Source organism: Diceros bicornis, chromosome 4 (genome assembly GCF_020826845.1).
Source record: "Diceros bicornis minor isolate mBicDic1 chromosome 4, mDicBic1.mat.cur, whole genome shotgun sequence".
NCBI lineage: Eukaryota > Metazoa > Chordata > Mammalia > Perissodactyla > Rhinocerotidae > Diceros > Diceros bicornis.
Genome location: NC_080743.1, coordinates 50,943,778 through 50,971,385, shown reverse-complemented (window position 1 = coordinate 50,971,385; position 27,608 = coordinate 50,943,778). Strand labels below are relative to the sequence as shown.

The following is a 27,608-nucleotide window of genomic DNA, read 5'->3' as shown; positions in this document are numbered from 1 at the left end:
CTGGCTTTAGTTATTCAATTACTTTCTTTTCCTGCCTCCCCCCCCCCCCCCCCCGCCTCCCTTCCTCCCTCCCTCCCTCCCTCCCTTCCTTCCTTCCTTCCTTCCCTCTCTAGTGGCATTTAGTATTTGTTTATTTTCTTCTTGGCATTCCAAAGATTGTCTTCTTTTTTCTTTACTTTTTTCCCATTGGAGTCCTTGTTTTTCAGAGGCATGACCTAGAACAGAAAATTGGGATGGTTAGGCTGTGTTGATCAGCATGACAGCTATGCTCTGGGAATTGGAGCCACACCATAATCTTAAGAATAAGACCATGGGGCCGGCCCCGTGGCTTAGCGGTTAAGTGCGTGCGCTCCGCTGCTGGCGGCCCGGGTTCGGATCCCGGGCGCGCACCGGCGCACCGCTTCTCCAGTCATGCTGAGGCCATGTCCCACATACAGCAACTAGAAGGATGTGCAGCTATGACATGCAACTATCTACTGGGGCTTTTGGGGGGAAAATAAATAAATAAAATCTTTAAAAAAAAAAAAGAATAAGACCATGTGTCTTGAAGCATTTGCCTCTGGCTAGGAAGTTGTGATGACACCTTGACGCATCCTTTGGCCCTGGCGTGTGTCTGCCTAAGGCTGATGAATGTCTTACTGCTCAAGACAGACAGTTATTTGTCTGTCCTGCCTGGTGGGCTGCTGTTCTTTGTAAGGACTCCAGGAAAGAAGAACTGTGAATCCTTATTAGCCGATTTCAATGCTTTATTTATTTATTTTTCTGATAGCGTGGAAATTCTTCGTTATGTCCTATTAAAACCTGCAGCCTATTTTAAGTAATATTAGTAATTATAGACGTTATGTGTGTTCCAGACCTTTTACTTGCATTCTTTCTAATCTTCAAAACAACCTGTATTTTACAAATGAAGAAACTGAGGCTCAGAGAGCTTAAGCAGCTTTCCTAGTGTCACACAGTAGAGCTGGAGCAGGGATTAAAACCCAAGTTCGCCTGACTTCAAAGCCCATGCACATTGTGCTCTATCATGCAAACAGTTTAAACTTGACTGATTTTATCCTCCACAGATGTGGAGAATAGAACTCTTCCTCTAAAAACCCTTTATCTACTTCAAGATAGTACTCAACTACCCAGAACCTTCTCTTTTCAAATAAAACAACCTGTATATTCTCTGCCTGTCTGTAGACTCTTCCCCATGACTTTATCATCTACTTTCTACACCCCTGTAAAGGAGGGGTGCCCTAGTAGAGGACAGAAGTCAGGCTGAACTTCCCTAGAGGTAAAACTATGATATAATGACACTGAAGTCACCTGTCTGACGATGGGGCAAGGATGAATTTTTAACGGTAGGAGCCATTTTCATCCTCCAGTGCTCTGGGAAGCTAAATTAAAACAAACTTGTTGGGGCAAGTACAGAGGCTCTTGTGTTTTCTCTTTAAAAAGTTCAAAATTACCTGATAGTCACACTTCAATTCTTTCTAGCTGCCTGCAGGATCTGATAAGGGCAAGAATTATGAATGCCAGTTTGCAGATGGGAACGATTGATGGATGAGGATATAGAAGACTATTTATAAATCTTCTAGGAACTGGTGGTTCTGTGCTGACACCCGAATCCGGTTCATCACCTTCCAGCCAGTGCTTCATCTATTGCCCTTCTTGTGCTAACAGAGTTCTTATAAATCTATGATCTTCCCCATGCATTTTAGACATCAAATGACTCACACAGAAGAGCATGGTTTGATGAGTTGCATATAAATGTGCCCAAAACATACGGATTACATTTCCTTTAAAAACACATGGGCTTAAAAATTAAGGGGGAAAGTGCTTGGCCAGTGTTTTTTGGTTTCGCAGAACACAAAACATTTGTGGGATACTTTGGATTTACAGAATTTGCCAAACCTCAAACCAAAACATGTTCAGGTTTGTCACTCTCAATCCATCCCAGTGTGATCCAGAGGCTCAGGAAGGGAGGAGCATGAGAGGAAAGATGCGGGGAACACAGACACCCACTACACTCTTTTTAAATGCCTCTCGTGAATCTCTCTCCGCCCATAAGCCTCTCGTTGCAGTGCTGTCAGAGTGCAGCCTGGGCTGACAGCAATGTCCTCCGAGAGTAGAGAAGAACTTGAGGGAGCTGTAGTGAGGATACTTAGTTCCCATTCTTCATATTTTAATGTAAAGACATATCCATGGAGAAGTACTCCTTGCTTCCAGCCCCATCACATTCTCCTTCACCTCGATGGGGACCAGAGTGACTGATCTGATTGCTAGGTCTGGGAGAAGGAACTCTTCAGGACCTGCTTGCCTGCAGAGATTGTGCATTCTGGCTTCTTTCCATTGTGTGGTAAGCCCAACAGAGGAGGCCTGCAGTTTTGGGGAGTCAGCTTATTTCAGGGGAGTTCTAGTCTACTCATTCATCCTTCACCCCTATGCCACAGTCTCCAGACAGCTTTATCAATAGTAAAACTGGTATTCTGGTCTCTACTGCATCAGGCTCCTGGGTCTTTCTAGAATTTATTCTGGGTTCAAATGAGGACAAGAGATGATATTCACTGGGCCTTCCAGAACCCCAGCAGGACCCACAGTTGGGTCCACAGTGTCAGCCCTGTGAGGTCACCATCATCCGAGCCTGTCATAGTTCTCCCTGCTTCTTTAGGAAGTGTCATTCACACTCTTCCATGGGAGAAGCTCACCACCCTTCCGGCTTTACTTATGGAGCTGCTGCTTTTCATTCCCATGTAATTATGTCCCTGATTAGAAGTCTACACTGAAGTATATGTGTATGTGTTTGTGTGAGTATATGTGTGTTCATGTTGTGGGGAAGAGTAGTAGACAGCTGATCCTTTCAGAGTGGAGACCCTGACAGTTTTGCTTTTAGGCATTGTCTCTGCAAGGGGAGGGAAATTATGTTTGCTTCTAAATTATTCCTCCTTCTAGATTTCTCATAAATTATGTGGCCCAATCTGGCTTTGTTGCGGGGAGGGTCACTATATGTTTACCTTTAATCAGGCCCAGCCCCAGGGCGCAATAGCCAGCATTACCTCTGGGAGATTTCTCCTACCTGGAAAAGACAGTAACACCTTCCTGGTCCTGGGGGAAAATAGATTTCCTCAGCTGAGATAATATTTTGTCTTGTGATCTGTGTTCTTGGGCTCTGCCCCCTGCTAGAATGTAAGCTCCTTGAAGACTGCAGCTGGACCTTTTTCAGGTTTCTATTCTTAGATTTTTTCCTATAGTGCCATACAGAGTAAAAGAATAATTGTTCATTTAGTTACAAAACTGTAAACAGAGTGGATGAGTGGTAGAGAAATTAAAAAGTAGGAACTCTAGAGTAAGAAGTCTTACCCCAACCAAGGGTAAGTCAGGTAGAGCAACAATGGGGAGCTAGTTTTGGACACCAACTAAGAAGGGAAGAAAGAGTGAATCTACAAGTAGGCTTAGTTTTGAAAGACTAAGGTCAATTTTGATTCAAATCTGAGATGAACTGCTGCTGTAAAACACTGAGTTAGCCGAATTGTAGATTAGACACACATACTCTTCAGGCCGTCTGAGCTGGCTCTGGACAGTGGGGCTGTGTCGGTGCTGCCCAGCTCCCTGGAGGAAGACATCCAGCAAGTTTCAGAGTCTGTGCGCCTCAGGAAAGAAGGGGTCCCAGAGGCTGAGCCCAAGCATAGTGAGGTTTGGTTGAGAAAGGTCACTCAGTAGCAAACTGAGAGGTAAAATTACATCTTTGGGGGTGGCCACCCCAGTGTGCAGCAGGTCCCAAGGAAAAGAGACAGGTCCGGAAGCTGAAGAGAAACAAGAGTCTTTGCACTAAGTCTCGTAGTCAAAAAGCAGCCTTGGGAGGTACATCTGTCCACATGTCCAGAGAGCCCATCGTGCTCAGCTAGAGGGAGCATTACCACTGCAAAATCCTTGCACTTTAAAGGGGACAGCCAGGGGACCAGAAGGAAAGAGGACTCTGTGGGTCTCTCACCCCACATCTAATGTGAAAGCCTTGTCCCTATTAGGAGTGGCTGCCAAGATTTTACAGAAAGCCCAAGTCAGCTTGGGAAATTTTATATAATTCCCAGGGCCTTCCTCCAAAGCAAACACATACATAAAAAGGAGAGGATTAAAATTATGATCTGTCTGGGGAGTGAGAGATTCTATGAACTTGTTTTCAAAGTGCCATGGAGGGCATGACTCTGGGTTCTCCTGTGTCAGCAGCCTCCATCCCATCTTTGACCTTGGGCTTTACCCTTCCTCCCAGCCTCCAGTGCATCTAAGACAACTGCAGCGGGCACTGTCCCATGTGACATGGTTTGTTCCAGATTCTCCTGGCTGACATGGCATCCCAGAAACCACTGCTCTTGGTCCCACAATAGGTCCCAGGTGGAGCGGCCCTTCTGTAGTCCAGGGAGTTGGTGCAGCTTTTTAGGAGGGCGTTTCTTTTTCTATTGGAGTCCACCCTTGGAGGCTTGAACCAGGAGACTCAAATTCCACGACTTAAGAACTGTGGGAAAGGAGCCAGTGGCAGGCTCTGTACCATGGGGAGGTTGGCTTACATGAGTAAGTAGTTTTAATAGGTTGCCCCTCACTGAAAAACCAATAGGGCCCGCAGGATGAAGTGTAGGAGGCAATCTGCGTCTGAGCTAATTTTCAGTGTTTCCAGCTCGCAGTGCTCTTTGCTGGGAATGTGGCTGGCGGCTGTCCTTGGTGCCTAGTGTCTCTTTACATATGTTTCAGAGGATGGTGATCTAAAAATGGAGCCATTAACTGCATTATGGGAATGGATGTATTTGCTTGCTGGAAGAGAACGCATAACGAGGCTGACCCTTAACCCAAAGGAAGGAATCTCCACTGGTGGTGGGGAGAATATTAGGAAGTGAGGAATTTTCCTGTGACCCCCTCTTAAGCAGCTGTTGTCCCAAGGCCATGTTCATAGAGTGAAGGACCACCTCCTTTGGGGACAGACAGGAACCCCTGTCAGGGCCTAGCCCTTCCTCACAACACCCAATAAGGATGAATGTGCAGCCAGAAAGAGGATGGTAAAATAAGGAATTAGATATCCTAAAGTGAACAGAGGAAAAAGGAAAAGTCAGCTAGAACTTAGCCCTATGGCCAGTTTATCTTTGCTTAGATCCAAAAGGAACAGCTTTTCTTTGGGAGTTGGGGGAGGAAGGGTGCCGGGGGATCTCAGTTAAAATCTGTTAGAGTTCTCTGTTTAACAGAGTATCTCAAGTCTTGTCTACACCCTTATCTACCTATTAAGCTGAATAGATGAAATTACTATATTTGTAGGTCAAAAATGGTAAAATATCAGCAATTTCATACAGTTCAGCCTTATATATTTGTTTCTAGGCATTCAAATCGTAAGTCTGCAAATGATAGTAATAATGGTTTCATATGGTTTCTGTGGTCCAAGTGGTCCATTTTACCTCCGAGTTGATTGGTGTTAGTACAGTGTTTCCCATTTCGCTGATAGTAAAACTGTCTACAGTGAGGTACTAGCTTTCAGAATTGGCAGATCCAGCAAATGACAGCATCTAGAGAATGACTTCACTCTCTTCTGTTGAGCACAGCTTGCCAGTCAGCAGACAACCTTGTCCTTGTCCACAACTAGTTCCCTGTCACTCTTGAAGGCTCACGTAGGAAGGTTATAGCTAATGAGCTGACCACTTACTTGCCTTCTTTCAACCAGTGCTACTTTGTAAGTCTCTCCCTCACATCCATTTTCTATATTTTAATTTGTTCTCCCTAGAGCCATTGGCTATATTTTTCCAGCCAGTCTCATCCTGCTCTTTCCCGGCAATCTTACTAGCCCTGTAGATTTTGCATACTCTTTTGTTATCCCTGGCGCAGGTGCCATTGAGCAGATCTATGGACGTAATCAGTGCTAGACTTCCTCTCAGGCACTGCTGCATTTACAGTTCAAGGTAGCTGGCCCTGTACTGGACTCTGGCAGCAGCATCCTGGCAGACTGCTCCTATTCACCCAGGCCATAGCTGTTTATCCTGTCCCCTGGCTTATGGTCTTTCAGCCAGTATTTAACATTTTTCTCTGTCTTGTTATTTGTTCTCCCTCTTCTGTCATGAACCTTTTCCACCATTGTCCTTTTGTCCATGTGGGTTTGCCAGGGAAAGTTGGCAGTTGTTTTATTATCTATGGCTCTTGCCCAGTGATGGTGTCATCTGACAGAGTGACGTCTTTTTAATGGCTAACATATTGGAGTCTGAAATATCTGCAAGATAATGAGGCCTACAGAGGTTTGAGGGACACGTTTTCAGTTTTTTGAGGAGAGGATGAGAAATGGAATTAGGTAACATACAGGTCCCTCCACATTCAATCCAGAGCCAGAGGGCTGACAAAGCTTTGAATTCCAGTGAAGCAAGAATGTTTTCTCCTGTTACAGGTCACAACCTAAGCAGACGGTGGGATTTCTTTTGCTTAAGTTAAACCAGTGGTCCTCAGGGTTTCATTGTATTTTCTTTCATTTTGATATATTTTGTCTTTAATCAATATTGTCTTTAATCAATAATCAGGAGGGAGTAGTGTCATTATCTCCATTTTACAGGTAGAGAGACTTAGGCATGAAGAGGTATCTAACTCAGCCAAGGTGCACTCGTGAGCATCAGGGTTCAGTGTGAACCCAGGCAGTCTGGCTCCAGAGTTTGTGCTTTTAACCACTGTGCTAACCTGCCCCTCGTGTGATTTAGTATTACCAAACTAAAGTTAGACCATTCTAGTAAGATGCTAAGGAACTTAATATTTTAGTTAGCCTGCTTTATGTTATCATGGGTTTTTATTGTACTTCTTGAGGCAGTGAAAACTCCTTATGGACTGCTGTTGCTACCTATTCAGACTCTAAGCAGGGACAGGGTTCCCAAGTTGGGAATCACTGGCTAAGGAACAATTTTAACTCTACTCCAAGCATCTGTCCATTGGACACCAGTTCTTTCAAACCATTGTAAGGCACATAATGACAGCCAATTCATCATGTGTATGTGCTTATTGTACCATCTGAAGCCAAGTTTTTAATGATGGCTTGTTTTTTTGGCCAATGTGTAGACCTCTTTTAGAATATCCCCAGACAACAAATACCCTGAGAAACTTAGATGGAGGAACCGATTCCAGATCCAGTGAAGGAGAAGGATGTGTGGAAAGTTTGAGCTCACCTCAGGGGACGAAGGACAGTCTAAGAAAAAGGATTAGAAAGTTGAGCTATGGTAATTAGATCTGAAGAACAGTATATTCTGGCTTTGCATTTTCTCAAATGCTGGAAGGAAGAGAAAAGAAAGGAGATCAGAGGCACAGTACTATCCATGGGATAAAATCCAAGCACCTAACATGGAATAAATATCCATGGTGTCCTCATTTTGCACCCAGAGCTCCAGTCTCTCTGAACTATTTTCAGTTCCCAAAACTTGCCTTCTCTTTCACACCTCCAAGTCTTTGCATATACTGTTAACTCTACTAGGAAAGCTCTTTCTGCCTCTTGTTTGTGTGGCAAACTGCTGGGTACCCTTTAATGTTAAGCTTAAATAACTGGCCTTTTATGGAATCTTCCCTGAGCTTTCTAGATGTATTAAGAACTTCTTGCTCAGTGCTCCATGGCATCTTCTACACATCTCCAATGTAGCATTTATCACACAGTTCAGAAATTAGTCATTTACATGTTGTTCTCTTTTTATTGAATAGGACACTCTTAAAGGGTAAAGACTGTGTGGAGTTTTTTTTGCCTTTGTATCTCCTGAACCTAGCACATAATTGTTTTGCTGGTTGAGTAACTCCTTTATGACTTTAAGCCCCCATCTCCGTAGACTTCCCTTAGCCCTTGACTATCTTCTGTTGAGAGATGACTGTTGGCCTTATCAATCCCTAGCATATGTTCCCTTTGTTACCAGTATCACCAGCAAATAGTATGGGGAAGAGTCAAAAGTCAGAACTACAGAAAAAAGTAAATGGAAGAAACATGAAAAACAACTCTCTATCTCAAGACAAATAAAAAGCAGAAACTATGCCTTGGTGTGCTGCCTAATAGGTTGGTGAATGTAGTTGTAATTGTTGTTATAATTTTCAAATATTTGCTGAACCTTAAAGGGATAGTCCCACATTTTTTTTTTTTTTTTTTTTGAATGAGAAGGTTGGAAGACCTTCTTTACAGTCTGGCTATTTTTCCCAATCAGTTGATCTCAAGGCATCATCAATTTGCAAAAGAGCTCTTTGGCTTTCTTCCTCTCCTTCCTTTTCTCCCTCCTCTTCAGCACATTCTGTCGGTTTGGCCAGTGAGCAGACTGAAAAGTCTAAAGAGAAGAGGCCTGGAAATCAGAGAAGTGCTAACAGCCAAAGGACTGAACAAAGAGGGTTTAGATACGGCCTCTGTTGTCACTGGAGCAAACAGGGAAAAGTAAGCAAGAGGAGGACTCTTGCCAATTTGATCGTCTCTGACTGGAAACCTCAAAGATGACATCAGGTCTCTGATGTGCAACAGACCCAAGAGGCCCACCATGTGGAACATGTTAATAACATGTGGTTACCTAAGACCACGTTTTTAATATGTTAGATGATGAATTCACTTTTAAGAACCTTGAGATAAAATTTTACAAAAGTAAGGTAGAACGATGATGAATAAGTAAACAATGTGTTGCTCAGGATAATCTTTGAATAGATATCCAAGTGGCTATCTAAAATGTTAATGGGGAGTTGGCAAGGACTCTTGTAAGAGAAGATGAGGGTAGAAATGACTGGTCTCTGCTGGGGACTCAGACTCTGTTGAAGGTCGGAAATTCCATGACCAGAACGGAAGAAACCAAAGGAAAACTGAAACTTCTCTGAGACGTGAGTCAAGAAAGGCACAAACAACTATAGAAATAATTCCCAAGTCTTCAGAGTCTTGATTTTTATATCAAGTTGTTTTCCTAAATTTTAGGCTTAGAAAAATGAATGCTGGTTAAAGTTCCTGAAATAATGACTCAGTAATAAAACACAAGGTGGAAATTCATTCATTTCCTTATTAATTCAAAGCATATCACTTGAGATCTTGTCATGTAACAAGCATTGTCCTAAGCACTGGGACACAGAAAAACCTGGGATTCGAAGACATGCTAGTGGTGGAGAGAGGTGAATTATCTAATACTTATCTTGCCATGACACTTCACCAAATCCTGATATATAGAACTAGTACTTTCTAACAATTAGATCTACCCAATGAAGCTTAATGGAGTTTGAGGACAAATAAGTTGTGGCATATAGTAAACAAATAGGATTAATTTTTCTAAAAAGAGATATACTCTGAAAATATGAATAGATTCAGTAAGAGTCTAGGATAAATCTGTAAGAGATGGATCCACAGTAGATTAGTAAAGGGTGGTTAGGAATGTGTGGTCTTAACCATTATTTTTTGGTAGTCATAACCCCTCCCCCACAACTTCACCACCAAAATGACCCTTGTTGTGACAGACTTCTGGACTGGATGGACCATGAGTGTGTCCATATGTGGCATGTCATACATTACATTCTTAACAGCCAAGGAAGGTCTTCCTGATGAGGATGTGGAAAATGTCTGGCACTCTCCCCATTTACCCATTGGTAATGGAACCAGAGGGTAAAAGTTACACCAGAGATTTCAGCCCAAGGTCAGAAAGAACTTTCTAACAGATATGTCAAAAAACTGAATCTTTTCCTTGTGAAATACTCCAACAGAGGTTGTATAACCATCCAAGATGGTATCATAGGAAGTAGTAGTAGATGACACTCAAGATCCTTCCCAATTTTTCAATCTATGATTCTATAACTCAGTCTTTCAGTTGGATTTTAGATTTGGATAAATGGTTACTATCCTATAAAGAGTTTACTACTTAAATAAAATTATTAATACCTTACCACAGTCTTTTTGCCTGTTATGAAAATGAAATCAAAGTTCATTTCTATTTCTTTAATAAATATGATACTGGCAGTTTATCAGTGTATTATTGCTACTTCACAGTCTTCTATCACTTTATGATGAAATGAGAAGGGACTGTTCTTTGTCCTTGAGCTGATATTTTGTCCCCACCACTGGTACATGTTCCTGGGAAGAATTGAATAGGAGGTGGAACAATAAAGACCTTGCCATTTGCAGTGAGCCTCCTGTGCCATTAAAGGGAATCCTAAGATGTTCTGGTGGGCCGCCAACATTCCAAAACAAGGCAGTAAGATCTAAGCCTGGCCTATCTATTTCTTATATTCATCAAGGCTCAGCATGGCTTTATCTGCCTATCCCCTTATTATTCTGGACTCCCTAATGGCCTGGACACTTTCTCTCCACAAATAGTTCCATGTACTGTATTCAGCATTAATGTAGGGTGACTATGTGGACATGTCTTCTATTCCTACTTTTAACAGATTAACAGCTAATAAACACCATGCAACACCCTCTCCTCTCAACGTCTTCTAAAAATACAGAGTTTGTTTTGCCAACATTGGTGTATTTAAAGCCTCCAAGATTCCAGGGAAGACTTTAGAAAGTTAACTGTGCAAGTAAGGCCTGTTCAGAGAGGAAATTTTCCAACACAAAGAGTCAATCAGTGTATCAGCAGCTCATCTGAGAAGAACCTCAAGGGATCTTATAGTTATTTATAAGGGAAGGATATTTATTCTCACTCAAAATAAAACTTGTCACTTTATTCTTGGTGCACAAGACTCTTCTGAAGAGAACTCTGGAAATGTATTATCTAAGGAGAAGGACAGGCAGTATAAGTTTCATCCCAAGAGGGAAAGCTTGTCTTTTCCAGGAAGGGGCACCATGTTACCTTCCAGTGACTTTGCAATGAAACAACTTATGCCACCTACTCTTTTCTACCCTCCTTCTTGTACCTTCCCCATAGTCCCTGAACATTCCCTCCCTCCACTTAAATATAAGTGAAGCTGTTAGTTTTAAAGAATTAAGTCAATAATCAGAAGTTGTATTCAAAGCTTTAAATGAAGCCCCCACCAATACTCTGTTTTGAGGATATGGAACATCAGCAAGAATATGTCAGATAACCTGGATAATTATGTTAAAACAATGTCCATCAGCACCTCATCTATATGACAGAGAATTTATTGAAGGGTAAAGTAGACAGTGTGCACATGGTTCAATTAATGGAGTTTTTAATATCAATGAAACAGAAGCCTTAAAGTAATGTGTTTGTAAAATATTCGATGTTTCCTGAAATCTGACAGTCCCAAGTAAATGACCCTCAAGACCAGCTTGATTATTAGATTATAAAATATTAGATAAATATTTGCAGAGATGTATTGGTCTTTTTGCTCGAGGTATAATCTCTGGAACCAAACCCTTTCTTTGCCTTCAGGTAGGTATTTCTTGTTACAACAGAAACTCAACTGTATTTGATTGCTTACCTCTCCTTTTATTTCTATTGCCTTTCTTGTCTCTGCTGATCTAAGAAGCCTTTAAAGCCACAGCAACTTGACAATTTCATTGACTCCACATACCCAGTGGTGGAGTTGACTCTGGGACAGGCTGTATGCATTGTGGTAAGGATGATGACATCGTCCTGTGCTAGAGAAACAGTCAGTGCTACTCTCTGCTCAACTCTATTCATGATATTAGTCACCTTGACATTTAACATTTAACATGTTTTTTTTAATGCAGACCAAATCTCCTTTGAAGAAAGATCAGAGTGAAATTCCATCACACTTATGACTTGCTTGCGAGTAATCTGAATTAGGTTAATTTCTTTTTCCTGCAATCCAGCGTCATCTATACCTTGTGCTCTTCCAGACTAATTTACCTCAGTGGTGATACTCTTGGTGCTTATGTATATACCACTTGTCAGACAAACCACCTCAGGATCTTTAAAAACTCAGTGTATTTCTTGGGATTATTTACAACTTTCTTTGCTGGCTTTTCTCTCTGCAGAACCGGACTGGAAGCCATCATGGAGACTTACGCGTTTTGGAGACCCCCTGTGCGCACACTCACCTTTGAGGATTTCACCACCATGCAAAAACAGCAAGGTAAAGCCCTGGGCAAGGCCTCTGCTTAGTGATAGCGCTGAGGGGGGAGCAGGAGCTCAGCTGAATATAGCACATCTGGCCTCAAGCCAGGCCACAGGTTACGAAGAGTACATACTAGGTGGCTCTGTAAATAACCAGGGCATCACCACTTGTGTAAACAAGCTGGTTCCAGAGGCAGCATTTCACCTGGCACCTAAAATTCTCTCTCCTTCCTAAAAGCAAGGTTATGTTCATGATTACGATGGTGGTGAAATTATTATTTGTACCACTAAGCATTCACATAGTCCTTGGTATTTGAAGAGATCTTCATAATAACTTCATTTATTCCTGATGGCAGCCTTATCAGATTTCCTATTCTAGTTTTGTAGATGAGTAAAAACTTAGCTCTGGACAGTGGGAATAAATTGCTCAGGTCAGACAGTGAGGAGGGGGCTGCTATAAGCCCATCTGAATCCTGCAGCTGTGCTCTGTCCTTTTTTGCTTCTGTGGGACAACAGACCTCTCATGTTGAGGGGCTAAGTGGACTCTTTCCTCCCACTGCTTTGTGCCTTTCAATTGCTAATCTCCCTTCTCCTGTAGCTCAGGTTGGGAAACCTGTGGCCGGGTGTACAGAGGGCTCGTGGCCTGATTTCAACTCCTTTTCTCAGTCCAGTCAGTGGCTCTCCCAGGCGCAGCACCCATTCACGTGGGTACCCAAATGAAAGCTTCCTAAAGTGTCAGATGCTTTATGAGTCTGCCTCTCTAACCTCCTTCTGCCCCAAAGGGACACTGATCAAAACTACAGACTGAGCTTATTCTGTTCTATCAAATGGCTGCCATTAATAGAACCCTAATTTTTGAATTTGTGGCTCTGTGATATGGGAGGCCATTCTAGGACTTGATAATACTATTACATTCCCTTCTCAGGGGAGCGTCTAGCAGTTTGCATGCTAAATTAGGTTTTGTAACTTAAATTACTGAACACTCTCAAGTTTTAAGATGAAGATAGTGATTAAAAACGTAGGCTTTGGAGTCAGACAACTTGGGTTAGGCTCTTATCACTGTTCCTTCCTAGATTTGTGACTTTGGCCGTCCCTCCTCCTTGCTGGCACTTAGTTTTCTCATCTGAAAAATGGGAGAATATAATATAATTCTTGTGAGGATTAAATGAGATAATGCATTTAAAAACATAGTAGCTCTCAGTACATGCTAGTTATCATTGCCATCATCATCATAAATCATCTTCGTCCCCTTAGGTCCCTGTGTATGGATACCTTAGAGAAAGATGCATCAGGAACAAGATATTGCCTTTCCGATGATTAATTATTCAAAACATGATTAGACCATTCATCTTCACAGGGATCTGGTGAGGCGAGTGATCCAGAATTTCCATCTCTTTTTAGTAAGTGGAGGAGAAATGGAAGCCCTTCATATGAAGCGACTTGCTCCTCATAATGCTGTGATAGAAGCAGGGTCAATACATATTCAGGGTGTTACCACTGCTTTGAGGCCCTTATGGCCCTTAAGAGGCAGAGGTTTTGTGGGAGTTGGGAAATCTGGGCCTTCATCTTTGATGGCCACTAACTCTCCTGGGCAAGTTACTTCCACTCTGAGTCCATTTCCTCACCTACCGAAGAGGGGTAATTTTTTTGTGAGGCCATTTATATAAACATGCTTTATAATGAAGATGTGTCATGCAAAGATACTTGATTCTATTTATTTCTGAGGTGGCTTCTTGCTTAATTGCCCTTGCTTTACTCATTGACTTTCCAAGCTCTAGATAAGCAAGTGTTTGTATCATGGAGGCTGGTATGAGAAGGTTGACAGCGATATTGCCAGTTCCTGAGGGCAGGCATTGGTGGCGACATTCTGTTCACTCCCCAAGATCTTCCACAGGGTCTGGTACCCAGGAAGTACCTAATGAACAATGAATGAGGTCACTTGGTGGCTCAGGTAGGCAGGTCACAGTCTGATTATATCTGGGGGCACAACCACCTAATATGTGTATGGATATGGATGTGGAGTGATGATTGGGAATGGCAACCTGCATTTCACCAGCATGTGGGGCCACTGGGCAGGTGCAGGCATGGGCAACCTGTGGGAGTGGCTTAGGTGTGCAGCATAGCAGGTTTCGTGGTGCTTCTATTGAAAATTTATTGATATAAAGACTTATTGTTGACACTTGGAAAACAATGGTTTAAGAGAAACTAAACTTTTGAAGCAAAATGTCACACTTATTCAGTGACTCCCTTTTTTATTGGTGGAGGGGGGGGATATGCTTGGAATTATTGCATACATATGTGAGATGGGGATAGAGGAAAAGCCAAGACTCTATTAAATAGTTTAATTGGAATACATTTTTTGAACTATACACTGAACTTGATCCAGATTCTCATTATTAAAAAATATGTGGCTTGGTTTCTTGACGTTAACAAAGGACGTAAAAGTAACAACACCCATTCTCTCTTCTCTTAAGAACTATGAGTTCCAGTAAGTCTGGACAATATCATTCATAAAATGAAGAAAAGAGTCATAGCCATCTGTGTGGAACTATTTTGTGTCTTAGAAGAAGTAAAGAGTGGTGAACTTTTAGTGGAAATGTCAGTGGCAGACTGATTTTGTAGTAATTCCCTTTTGGTGAAGAGTGTATTGGCAATGTTGGCACCAAACTTAAGATCTAAATAATGACTGAACTCACCCAGGTGTCCATATTACCTCATTGCTTCAAACATATGAATATCTGGCATGTCAAATATGTGGCCCTAGGACAGTTTTGTGCTGCTGCTGCTGGCGGCTGGATCAACCATTCCGCTTGGATGAGGTTAAGGATACGTTTTTCATTCTGCCCTTGCTGTCATTTTTATTTCTCTTTCATTAAGACCCATCTGTTGACAAAATTTCAAGCACATAGATGAATTAGCCACAGTTTTGCAAAAACCCAAATCTTGCTATTTTTTAAAAAAACATGTTGGGGGCCAGCTCGGTGGCACAGCGGTTAAGTACGCGTGCTCTGCTTCGGTGGCCCGGGGTTTGCAGGTTCTGATCCTGGGCACGCACCGATGCACTGCTTGTCAAACCATGCTGTGGTGGCGTCCCATATAAAGTAGAGGAAGATGGGCACAGATGTTAGCCCAGAGCCAGTCTTCTTTGGCAAAAAGAGGAGGATTGGCATTGGATGTTAGCTCAGGGCTGACGTTCTTCATAGAAGAAACAAAAAACCCCCACAACATATTGAGTGGGTGTTCTGTATAGTTGTTTTCTCTTATGGAGAAGAATGCCTGGGATTCATTATCCTCTGCCTTTTACACACACACAAAAAAACTGAGGCATAGAGTAGTCTAGTAACGTATCTGCAGTTAAGTGGTGGCAGAACTGAGTTGAGAACTCCAAAGTAGATCTTCTACTTGACAGGTCAGTTTCCTTTCCACCAAGACCACGTTATCTTTCTGCATTCTTGTTTACTAGAGCTTTAATATTCCACAAAAAAATTTAGTTTATTTTTCCAATTGATGGTTTATTGTCAACAGCTTGAGCATTAATTCTAAATAGGTCCATATTTCATTTTTATGAAGTCAAGTGTATTGTCTTATCTTCAGACATCTTCATTTAGAATCAGCAAGGGAGTCTATACTTTGCAGAGTCTGGAGATAGGAATTATATTTCAGGAATGGCTTCTGCCTGAATACCGTGAGTGGCAGAGACAAAATGAACCAACCAAGTAAGTTATGCTTGGCGAAGTTGACTGAGGCAACACAGACGCAGAAGAAAAAAGAAATATGAGCCCAGGTCAGTTATAGCCAAGTTCAATCCTGTTGTTCTCATGATGTTCTGATGATGTTGTTCTGATGATATATACAATGGAGCTGTTTGTATGGCTAAAACTGAGAGAGCTTTTGTGAGCAGCATCTCCAAGTGATCTGACAACTGTTGTGTGAAAAGGAACCATGCTGGACCAGTGACATGAGAGCTGGCAGTACATTTCCTTCAGTGGAAAGGAGGAGACCTGCCATTTACAGAAGCCCTCCCTTCTCCTCAACTGGTAGCAGACATCACTAGATGGATTTCAACACCATTGGGTCTTTTAATGTTTCTCAGGCAGTTAAAAATTAGGATTCTGAGGGTCTCTGTTGGTGTCGGGATTTCCATTAGTTTGGTTTATATTAATTAGAAGTTGGTCGGTGAAAGGGATCAGATACTGAGCAAGTTCATACTAGTAAAAGATTGGGAAAGAAGAACAGTTCAATGGACAGCAGTCTTTGAAGTACCGTGTGATCGTTGTAATGCTTCCAAGATAGCTAACTTATGCAGCTCTCATTTATCATTGAGATAAGGAATAATGCCCATGAGGAGCTCATGATAGGGATTGGAGAACATCTCAATTCAATTCACTAAAACAATTATTGATTACATATTCTGTTTTGTCCCAAAAGTCGCTTATGCTCAATGTGTTTAAAACTGAGTCCATCATTTACCTCACAGACTTGGCGCCCTCTCCTGGGGGAAGGACACCACCAACCATTGTCATCCTGATGTTTCCCTCCTTCCCCAACCACCATAACCAACCATTACCAAGTCCTCCAATCCATTCATATCTCTAATCTCCCTTGCCACCACTCCGCTCCAAACTGTCATCATCTCTCACCTGACTTCATTCTCAGGCTCCCCATGGTGGTAACATAGCTGCCAGCAGTGCTGGACCTACATCTTTTTAGATTTAAATCTGATGGGAAAGGTCATGTGCCTCTCTCCTAAGGTTTCTAGCAAACTCTCACCTAGTCTCATTGACTCTAATTGGGTCAGCCCTGAAGCAATTACTGTGGGGGTGGGGGTGGGGAATATGATGCCTCAATTGTCCAGACATGAGTCACCTACCTTCCCTGGAGGTAGGGGTGAAAGGGTAAGAGTGGGAGAGGAGATATTTCTGAGTGGGAAAACTGGGTCCTGTTGCCAGGAGAGAGGCAGATTAGTTCTAAATGACAGTAACAACAGATGTGCACTGCAGCAAGGAAGGCAGTAAAACAAATAACAGAGAAAACAAACGAGTTAATGGAAAGCGAAAAAATGGGGCAGTCCACCTAGGGAATGTGGTGGGTGTCAAGTAGGGCCATCTAAGAAGCAGGGAAACTCAGAGAACAGAGGACCAATGTGAAAAATGAGAATTGGGTGAATATATTAAAAGCCATTTTAAAAGGAAGAGGTTAGGATCTATGCGTATCTTTAAACTTTATGCAGAAGGATGCGCTAGGAGTCTAAGACTGGAATCATACAATTCCCATTAGCACTATAATGTTTCACATTTGCATTTTGAGAAGGATACTCATTTCAACTGTGGGTAATTCCTCTGTTGAGATGAACAGGGCTGTGATCATTTAACTTTATGGCCTCTGGGTTGATTCCCTAGAATCAGTCCTCAGGGTGCTGACATTTTACCTCTTACCTGTTTGAAAGCCTCAGAGAAGGCTACTAAAGGACACACAGTGAATCAGCACTCTGTGGGGACAGATGCCATCAAGTTATACGAGAGAAGAGTCTGGCTTGTGGAACCAAGTAATTACATGGAAATTTATTCTTTATTAGCCCAAATGGGATTTTGTTTTACTGTTTTTCAATTTTCGGAAAAAAAAAGCACAACAAAATAGACCCAAAAGGAAAACTGTATGTGAAAGCCTTCATATTACAATCTGGAAGTGATCAATTTAAAGATGCAAAAGTCAGCAGGTTCGGTATTCAGGATTTTCACTGTCACATTTAACTTGTCTTCATGGCACACAAGTATATTCTAGATTACTGTCCTCGTATGGAATCACTGCTAAACATGTATTCTTTTTGGTTATTTTGGCTGTTAGCCTTGAATATTGGAGCAACTTAATGTCGAATATGAATTTTAATGAGCACCTCCTCACTTTGGTCCCAGGTAGAATAGGATGCAGGGAGGCAGGGTGGATAGGGGACTGGTTTTGGAACGCCAGTGAGTTTTCAGCTACTTAAGGCGTTACATTTTAATCACCTCCCAGAAGTGGATCAAGGCCTCTGAGGATATTGGAAAGACATCAATCTACCTATTTGTGTTCAATTCCACTTTGCTTGATCTGAGAAGAGATGGAGACATGGGGCATCCCATTTCCATCCCAGTCAGGGGGTGAGGGAAGAGGGAAAGATAGTTCAGAGAGGGAATGGAGTTGGTTTAGCCTTTGGGAATATGGGCCTGGTGGTCCCATAGCTGTCAGGTGCCTAGTGCTCCATCTCACAGCCATGCAGGCTCCTCTAGCCTGTTAATCTGGGCTTCTAGCTGTGATATAATGCTCATCAGTGTGTGGAGAGCAGAGATGCTCAGCTCCACGGACAGAGGCCAACACCTGAGAGCCATCCCCATTAGAACCCAAATGCCCCAAGATTCCTCTCTCCTTCCTTCACTCCTTCTTCACTCATAGAAGGGAAGAGAACAGTATTTAATGCCTATGTGCACTTCGTAATATATATTATTTTACCTATTTTTCAAAACATCCCTACAAGGTAGATATTCAAAATTCCATTTGTATGGAGAGGCTAACTTGTTGAGGTCTCATAATCAGTAAGACAGCTGGGATTGGAACCAGCTTTGTCTGACTCTATAGTCCATGCTCATCCATTAAATAAAGTTTAAATCAAGAGTCTCAGAGCATTCTGGACGTGGTGGATACAGAGGGGATGAGGGCAAAGGGAAGAATGCTATGCAGGAAAGGGAGGGAGGCATGCTTTTTTTTGAGAGGCAGCTCTGACCTCTCTGTATCAGTGTGGCCTGGCCTCCCACCCTGCCGTAGCTCTTCTGTGATGAGAGGCCTCTAGTCAGCCAAGTGTTGAAATGCACAGGGAGGGCAGACTGCCTCCTTATGCTTATTTAGCACTCGGCTGGCAATCCCGATCTTGTTTAACAGCTGACAAGCTGTTAGATCATAAGAGAGTAAGGACTTCTCAGTATCTTGGTTTGCTTCTCTGCAAAATGAATACCCTAGTCTTCTCTATGTGGATTTTGAAAAATAGCTATCATCTGTATTGAGTACTTTAAGTGCATTAAGAGCATTACTTCAAAGTGAATGGGGGCAATGTGACCTTCTCTTGGACAGGCTTGCTCTCCACCTTCAAACACTAGTTCATATGGGGGTTCCCACCCCTGAAGCTCAGCAGGCCACCAAGTCTCATTTCCAGTGAGTGTCATTTAAAAGCCAAAGCAAGCTGACTACAAACTTTTTAACATGTGTCTCTCATCTGCTCAGCAGAAATCCCTGCAACTTCTTAATAGTTCCCTTTTTATTTTTTTGTAGCGAAACCAATTGAGGCCTTAAATCAGTACCATTTGTTCCATCTTGGGCCATCCGAGAAAACCATTTAGAGTTGTAAAAAGTCATCTGCTCCACCTTGCACTTCCTGCTGCAGGGCTCAGGCCAGCGCCTGATGGAGCGTACCTATAACAGGACAGTACAGTGTGCGAAACATGGAGTCTCCTTGGGGACAACATAAACACCACATCTGGGAGAGCAAGGATGGACTTTCAAAGAGAGGAGACCAGATACAGATCCTTAAAACACAAATCTCTTTACAGCTGGAGTCAAGTTTCTCCATTTGTGCCACAGCACTTATTTCACTGAAGCTCATGGCATTTAGGGTGGAAGAGGAGGAAAATGGGTAGGATGCCTCAAAGAGGAACCACACACTCGCAGAAAATGAATTCCTGAGCTTCTCGTAAGGCCCTGCAGGCTAGGCCATTCAGAGGTGCAAAAACAAGGAGCGTGAGATGTTCTTCCTCATCCTTCTCAACCTCCCCTTCCAGAACTCCTTCGTTATATTAAAATGATTCCTTGGAAAGTACTTGTTATTGGCTATTCACATTTTAGCATAAGTTTAATCCTCAGACACAGATATAATTCTGAGAAGGACAGAAACTGAAGCCCACCAGTTTGAGCCCCTCATTTCACAGATGAAGAGAGTTAATAGGTAGCCTGCCTTGCCTGTGGTCATGTGTTGGACGGAGGCCAATGGACCTAGAATTGGGCTTGGTGCTCTTCTTACCATGGTCAGCTACTGGCTTACTTCTCCCAGTGGTATCTACAGCATTGGCCTTATCTCAATTTTTGGGATAAAAATCTTTTACCTCTCTTAAAGGAATTTAAGGCATGATCAAGAAACAAGGAAGGAGAATTTCTTGAAATGACTCTAAGATCAGCAGCTATTTATAACTAAATCCAATTCAGCCTTGAAAGTTCATTGAGGAAATTTTTTTGACCAAGGGGGAGATGATATTAGTTGGGCTTTGTAAAAATTTAACTCTGAAAAAACTATTAACAAGAGCAAATTTCTACTTAGTAGCCAATACTATTACCATACCTGTGGATATAGGCTGGGGGTTTTTATTCCTACTAAAAATTAACTTCAGGTTCCTCTTTGAGGCATCTGCCTCTCAGCTCTCACATCTGGACCTTCCTCCCTGGCACACTGTGGTTGGTTTCTTTGTATCCCAATATCTCTGGAATCCTGCTGGTTTTCTTTCCATTTTCCTCACTGATAAAAACCTTTTTCCTGCTCCTTTCCACTTGAAAGTCCTTTATCCTTTTAGAACAGCTCAGGTTCTAAGAGTGCCTACATGAGTTGTGGATGACTCAAAGGTACCATACCCCTTGGGGAATCATAGCTCTCAACAATTCTGGGAAAGTCCCAACCTTGCCCTGAAGGAGGAATTTTATCACCAAGATTCCCTATGGAAGACAAAGTAGCCACTCATTCTGGAACTAAAATGAAAGGTTCAGCAGCCCTAGCACTCACCATCGTCTTTAACTTCCAATGAGGTAGACAGAAAGTGGATGCTGCACTGTTGCTTCCTAGCACCGGCAAAGGGGAGGCTTGGAAAGGTAATTTTTGGCCTTCTTAAACTGAGAACACATTTGAAGTAGGTTGGGTTGACCTGGCCCTTCATCTGGTCTGTGGGTGCATCAACTACCAATCCGGTTCTAATATCCATAAGTCATAAGAGCAACTCTTTCAAATACAGATTCAGGGACTTTAGGAGATGAAAGGGACCTGCAGGTCCTCTAATCCAAGGTGTGGTGCCTAGACCAGCAGTGTCAGTATCATCTGAGAACTTTTTGGGAATGCAAATTCTCAAGCCCTGCCCCAGACCTATAGAATCAGAAACTCTGGGAGTGGAGTCAGTGATCTGTGTTAACAAGCCCTCTCTCTCTCAAGTTTAAGAATCACTACTCTGGGTCCTATGAAATAAGGAATTTAGGTTGTATCATTGGTTCTCAACCCTGGCTCTACATTAGAATCATGTGGGGAGCTTTGAAAACAATATGGATATGGAGGTCCCACGCTCAGAGATTCTCATTTAGTTGGTCTGACATGGGATCCTGGAACTTGAGCATTTTTTAGCTCACAGCTTCTCCTAGCTTGAGAACCACTGATCTAACTCAATTTCTCATCTTCAAGATAAAGAAACTGAAACCCAGAGAGGGTAAGTGATGTGTTCAGTGTCACAGCTGGGGTTAGTGAGGCAGAGCTGTGAGTAGAATGCAGATCTCCTGACTTTATGACCTGTTTGGCCTCTTGTCCTCATAAATATCCAAAATCCAAATACTACATTTACAGTCTTCGTTCCGGTCTCAGACTGGACAGGCTTTTATAAAAGGAGATTAGCAGAGCTGCTCTGGATCATAATGATTTAGTTTTGGGTTAGTGTTGCTTTATGTTAAACTAGCTCTTATAATTGTGCTCATAATGTCTTTGATATGACAGAACTTCAATTCCATATCCCAGTTCCCACTGCCTGGGCCCATCTGCTTAGCCCTCCCAGGCCTCAACCTTGACTTGGCACTCTGCCCCAGTATCCCATTTCCTCTGAGAGCAAGGTCCTGAGATTTGGTATCCTATATTTTTAGCTAGAAGACTAAATACAGTGAAGTAAGCAACAGTCCAGCTTAAAGTACATGTTTAATGCATTTCCACCAAGAAGGGGAAAAGTTGAGCAAGTGGATTTTAATGCTGATTACTAGAGGTTTTCTGGAAAGTGAATTTGCTGGCGAGAAATGGCAAAGTGAATATTGGACAGTTTTTATTTATTTAAAAAAAAATACTAAGAGTCTTACACAGAGAAACAAAAGAGTTTAGTGGTTTTTATCACCCTCTTTGTCCTCTCTTTTGGAGTGGTGTGTGTGTGTGTGTGTGTGCGTGTGTGTGTGCCTGTGCACGTGGGCACAGATAGAATCACTTAGCATAAGTCTGCTGAGTTAAGAGAAAGCAATGGTTTTGTAAAAATCAGCCCATCTTGGACATTCGAGGGTACCTCCTGCCTAGCTTGCATCTGGCCTAGACAGACTCATCTTAAAAGGCCTCTGTCTCAATAGTGTTTATGTTTTATTTTTCAGGGGGCAGCACAGGCACTTCCCCAACCACCTCCAGCACCGGGACACCATCCCCTTCAGCTTCTTCTCATCTTTTATCTCCATCCTGTTCTCCTCCAACATTTCATCTGGCCCCCAACACTTTCAACGTGGGCTGTCGAGAGAGCCAGCTGTGTAATCTAAACCTCTCTGATTATCCACCGTGTGCCCGAAGCAACATGGCTGCCTTGCAGAGCTACCCAGGGCTGAGTGACAGTGGCTACAATAGGCTCCAGAGTGGCACTACTTCAGCCACTCAGCCCTCCGAAACCTTCATGCCTCAGAGGACTCCATCCCTGATCTCAGGAATACCAACTCCTCCTTCGTTGCCTAGCAACAGCAAGATGGAAGCCTACGGTGGCCAACTGGGGTCCTTCCCCACTTCCCAGTTTCAGTATGTCATGCAGGCAGGCAATGCAGCCTCCAGCTCCTCCTCACCACACATGTTCGGGGGCAGCCACATGCAGCAGAGCTCCTACAATGCCTTCTCTCTCCACAACCCTTACAATCTGTACGGATACAATTTCCCCACTTCCCCTAGGCTAGCTGCAAGCCCAGAAAAACTGAGCGCCTCTCAAAGCACTTTACTCTGTTCTTCTCCTTCCAATGGGGCCTTTGGAGAGAGGCAGTACCTGCCTACAGGGATGGAGCACAGCATGCACATGATTAGCCCTTCGCCCAATAATCAGCAGGCGACTAACACCTGTGATGGCCGACAGTACGGGGCGGTCCCAGGCTCTTCCTCCCAGATGTCAGTACACATGGTTTAATGGCCAGTCTAGACACCACGGAGCCGACAGCAGCCAAGACCCCAGAATCTCCACGGGCAGATCCTTTGGGAGCCCAACACCTTTGAAAAACAGGAACTGTGTATTATTTTTATTTTCTTTTCTGGAGGAGGAAAGCACATACCCAAGATCAACAAGAGACATTTAAGACACTGAAGGATACTTGTGGTGGAATCATCCCCAACTCGGTGGCCATTCTCCTGCCTTTCCAAACCTTAAGTTTTATAAAGCATTGTCTACTCCAGAATGGCCTTTGAAGAAACTTAATAATCATTTTATAATAAAGTTAGGGGAGATGCTAGCGTGTAGCAGCCATGAAATTTGCCCACACAAATACAGACTTACCTATACATACATACATGCATGCATGCATACACACACATATATATTCATACACAGACTAATACATACACAAACATACATGCACATTGACTCAGAACTGGGTGAACTCTGTGGAGGGAGGCCCAGAATGGGTGCTTTCACCAAGAATTTGTCTATGTACAACACTAGATGGACTGGGCCAGCAGTAGCTGCCAACCTTTATCCCCTGCAGCTTACCCTATTTCTGGAATGAACCGTGTATCCTGAAACCCCTTCCCATCAATGAAGGTGGACAGACATCAGTACTACAACTGGACTTGGCTTCCTGAAAAAGATCGCTTTTGAACTTTGGCTCTCTTCACTGGGTGTGCTATCATGGATGCTCCTAGTGGTGCCTGTGAAAAGCGAGAGTAAGAGCAGCTGAACAAGAGAGAGAAAGAGAAAAGAATAGAGAGCAAGAGAGAGGCGGAGAGCAAGACTGAGAGAGGAAGTGTGAGCAATGATGAGAGTTTTAATTCACCACGGAAATTTGTTTTTGGTTTGTTTCTGTCCTTCCCCCGTACAGGTGATAGAAAGAATCATGGCGTTGTTGAGGAGTAAACCTCTCTAGGACACTGCGCATGGTCAGGGCACCGGTGAGAGTGACTGGGGCATGGAATGCATCTCCATCCCACAGCTCTGACCGTTGTGATCCAGAAGAGGGGTGCACCGCATGGGAAGTGCCGATTCCCGCGCATGCAGCCTGGCAGCGTGAGGGAAATAGAAGGAGTGTGAAAAAGGAAGAGTTTTATAATCCCAGCAGATGATACCAAGAGCAGAGGCGACAAATAGAGGCCTGGCCTTCCGCATGCCAGATCCAGACACCCACTTGGATTGCCTGCCCCCTAGCCCCTGTGGCAGGGAAATCCCATCATGTTCCAGGGAATTGCAGATGGGCCTTCTACAGCCTTCCACCTGCCCTTAGAGCTCCATTTTTATCAAATAGTTCATTGCATTTTGAAGTTTTGGGTTTTTTCCTTCTTCTTTCCCTTCCCCTTCAAATCCTTTAATGATAAGAAAACAAGTGAAGTTTGGTGCAAGCTAAACTTTTTAAGTGGTGTGGAAATGCAAATAATACCAAGTAAAATAATACAGATATTATTGAGATTTTTGGTTTTGAGGTGTTGTAGATAAATGTATTTATGTGCCTACTGGGGAATCCAATATTATGAATATTAAAAAAGGGGGCAATAAAAAGGGTATGTAAAATATGTATGAAGAAAAGGTGTATAAAAATTTGCCCTTATGCACGAACTCTGTTTCTAAGTGCCAAGCACAGAAAGCCGCTAAATAAAATCTTTGCAATTGTTTTCTGCGTGTTTGTTCCTATGGAAAAGTAAATAGCAGCCTGTGCATTTGCATTATGCTTTACAACAGCATAGCACTCTCATCTATACCATTTTACATGGTCTTTATATAGTCCCCATAAAGAAAATATTACCATCCTCATTTTATGATTAGTAACTGAGATCCAAAGAGATTAAGTGAATTATTCAGGATCACAAAGCCCGTCAGAGAGGGAACTAGGACTTGCAACCAGATCTGACTCTAGTGGGATGTTCACTTTTGTACTAGCTGCAGAAACCTGTGTGAGTCTAACAGCAATCCTCATCATAGTGATGTGCCAGACACAGACCATGTATTTTACGTGAGTATCTCATGCCATCCTTCCACAATTCCGTGAGGTAGGTATTATTTTTACCATCAATTTATAGATCTGGAAACACACTTTAAAAAGTTTAAATCTTGACAAAGGCCCTCAGGTAGCAAGTGATTGAGCTGGCAATTTGACCTTAGGGTCTGTGCAATTAGCACTATGTCATTCTTCCAGAGCCCCAGCAGTCCCATGAGGCCGTTGGACAATCAGGAAAGAAGATACATCCTAAGGAGTTGAGGCAAGAGTGCCTCTGAGGCTGGATTTACTTGCTATGTTTAATTGTAAATATATACCTTCCACCTTGAATGCACCACCACAGCACAGTACGAGTAACTTTCAGTTGTCATGCATCAAATGACAACTTCTAAGAGACTAATAAAATGCCTAGGGCTATTCCACTTATAAACACGTTTCCATATTCTCTCATTTGAACCTCACAATAACCATGAGGGGTGGACAGGAAGTATTGTTTTGCAAATGGGAGAGCAGTATTGTAAAGGCTGTGACCTACCCGTACTTGAGTGTAGCTGGGAAACAGTGGAGCCAAGACTTGAAATCTCCTGCTCTTACCCCAACCCTGGACTGTTTCCCCATGGACACGCACCCTGGCAGCCCACTGATCCATTTCACCAGGGCTTGATTTGGGGGGCTCAGGTTGCTGATTACCAAACTCACTCACTGGAAATGGAGCTTGATGTAGGGGAGACAAACTTTTATAATTAATCATTGCTTTGGTTTTATAAATAACTTCAAATAGTGGCATGCCAGTTAGTTCCATTAACCATCAAACCATTGCCGAAATAACTGGGAGAATAACTGATGAGTACCGCGATGGAGTGTGGGCACTCTGGGTGTGACATGTCTCAAATCTTAAAATGACTCCTATTTGGAAATCTTGCATTCAACATTTGGCTTCATAAAGGTAGATGGAAAATAAGGACATATGAAGCTTATGGTTATTTCTGTCTAATTTAGCTGCATACCAAATATTGTTCACTGGTCTAACAGTGTTTGAGGTTTTAGGTAATAGATAATTATAATATGCCAAATAGCAAACTTGACATAGAAATCTCCAAATTTTCATTTAACAGTAAGAATAATAATTTCAATAATCATTTAAGAGTGGTAAGTACAGAAAATTTCTGTAATTCGGATTAATTAGAACAATCAAAGTCAGTTATATCTGAATTATGGCATATGTTTCTATCTGTAACTGAGAAAGTAATAATGTTTATTTTAACATGAACTGGATAAAGAATTGTCAAGAATATGATCTACCCAATTCTCTTTAAGAAATGGTGAAAATTCATTATAATTGGCACATTGATTACATACCAAAGGGCTATTAGAAAGATGCTCTACCCTTGCTCACATTTCTTGAGGAAAGGCTGTCTTGTTCCTTTTCGTGTTACTGAGCCCTAAGGGACCAGTGACCCGCAAGTGAGTCCTTTTACGTGCAGTCACTCAGGCCAACAGAACAAGACCAGGTTCGGAATAGCAGAGTGGAAACTTTATTGTTGATCAAGGAATGGAGAAGGGAGAGCTCGTGCTATAAAGACACCTTCTTCCCAAAGACAGGAAAAGGGGAACTTTCAAAGGGCAAGGGGTCGTGGCGTCATCAGGGTTCCGGGGGAAGGGGGTGGAGACTTCCAGGCACAGTTGGTGCATGAGCAGTTTTGGGGACTCCTTTGTACAGGGCACCAAATGTGCTTAGCAAGGTACGTTCCTCCCCACCCCCACCCCTGGGCGGGGATCTCAGCATGGTAATGAGGCAAAGGTGACTCCAGGTCCTTCTGCACAGGCACTACTCCTGTGGTTGGGCTAGAACTGGTTTACGGAGGTTTACAGCTGTGGGTTCTTTGACGCATAGCTGAAAAACAGCTCAAATGAACGTGTGAGGTGTGGGCCAAAGCTGTTTCTTATTAAGAATACATGTCGATGTGCCAGGGATACGTATGGGTGACATTCGCATCCTCAATGCCTAGGAAAATTCCTGGCCTAGTATGGAATCTCAATACATATCCCTTTGTATTGTTGAATTTTTTGACCAAACACAGTTTTCAAGGATAGTGCAAAATGGTTGTATGGCTGAATTATCATTCACTTCAAATTAGTGGGACTTAAATTTAAAAAGATTTATTGTTCTTCATGTAGTATTCTCTGACAGATTAATGTAAACTTAATTTCGATACTAGCTTGCCAGCATCCATTACACATAACTGAGGGTTAAAAAATACATGTTATAGTTTCTTTCTTGAAAGGGTTTACTTTTCAGGCAGTCATGCACATGTGAGGCAAATGATATAAAAGGCTCTGAAAGTTCAGAGAAGATGCTCAGTGTATGAAGGAGAGGTTGGGATTGTTTTCATTGGGGAGGTAGAACTTGATTGAGCTTTGAAGGACGCTCAGAATTTTTATTGAAGTAAGGAATGATGG

The 27,608-nt window shown here is 42.6% G+C and overlaps 1 protein-coding gene across 1 annotated transcript in view; it reads left to right on the top strand.

Moving 5' to 3' along the window:
* Positions 1-23,137, top strand: part of TBX15 (T-box transcription factor 15) — a 95,264-nt gene extending 72,127 nt beyond the window's left edge. The window contains 2 exon segments of the mRNA XM_058537241.1: positions 11,882-11,979; positions 22,353-23,137. Coding sequence (XP_058393224.1) covers positions 11,882-11,979; positions 22,353-23,137 — 883 coding nt within the window.
* The last annotated feature ends 4,471 nt before the right edge of the window (positions 23,138-27,608 follow it).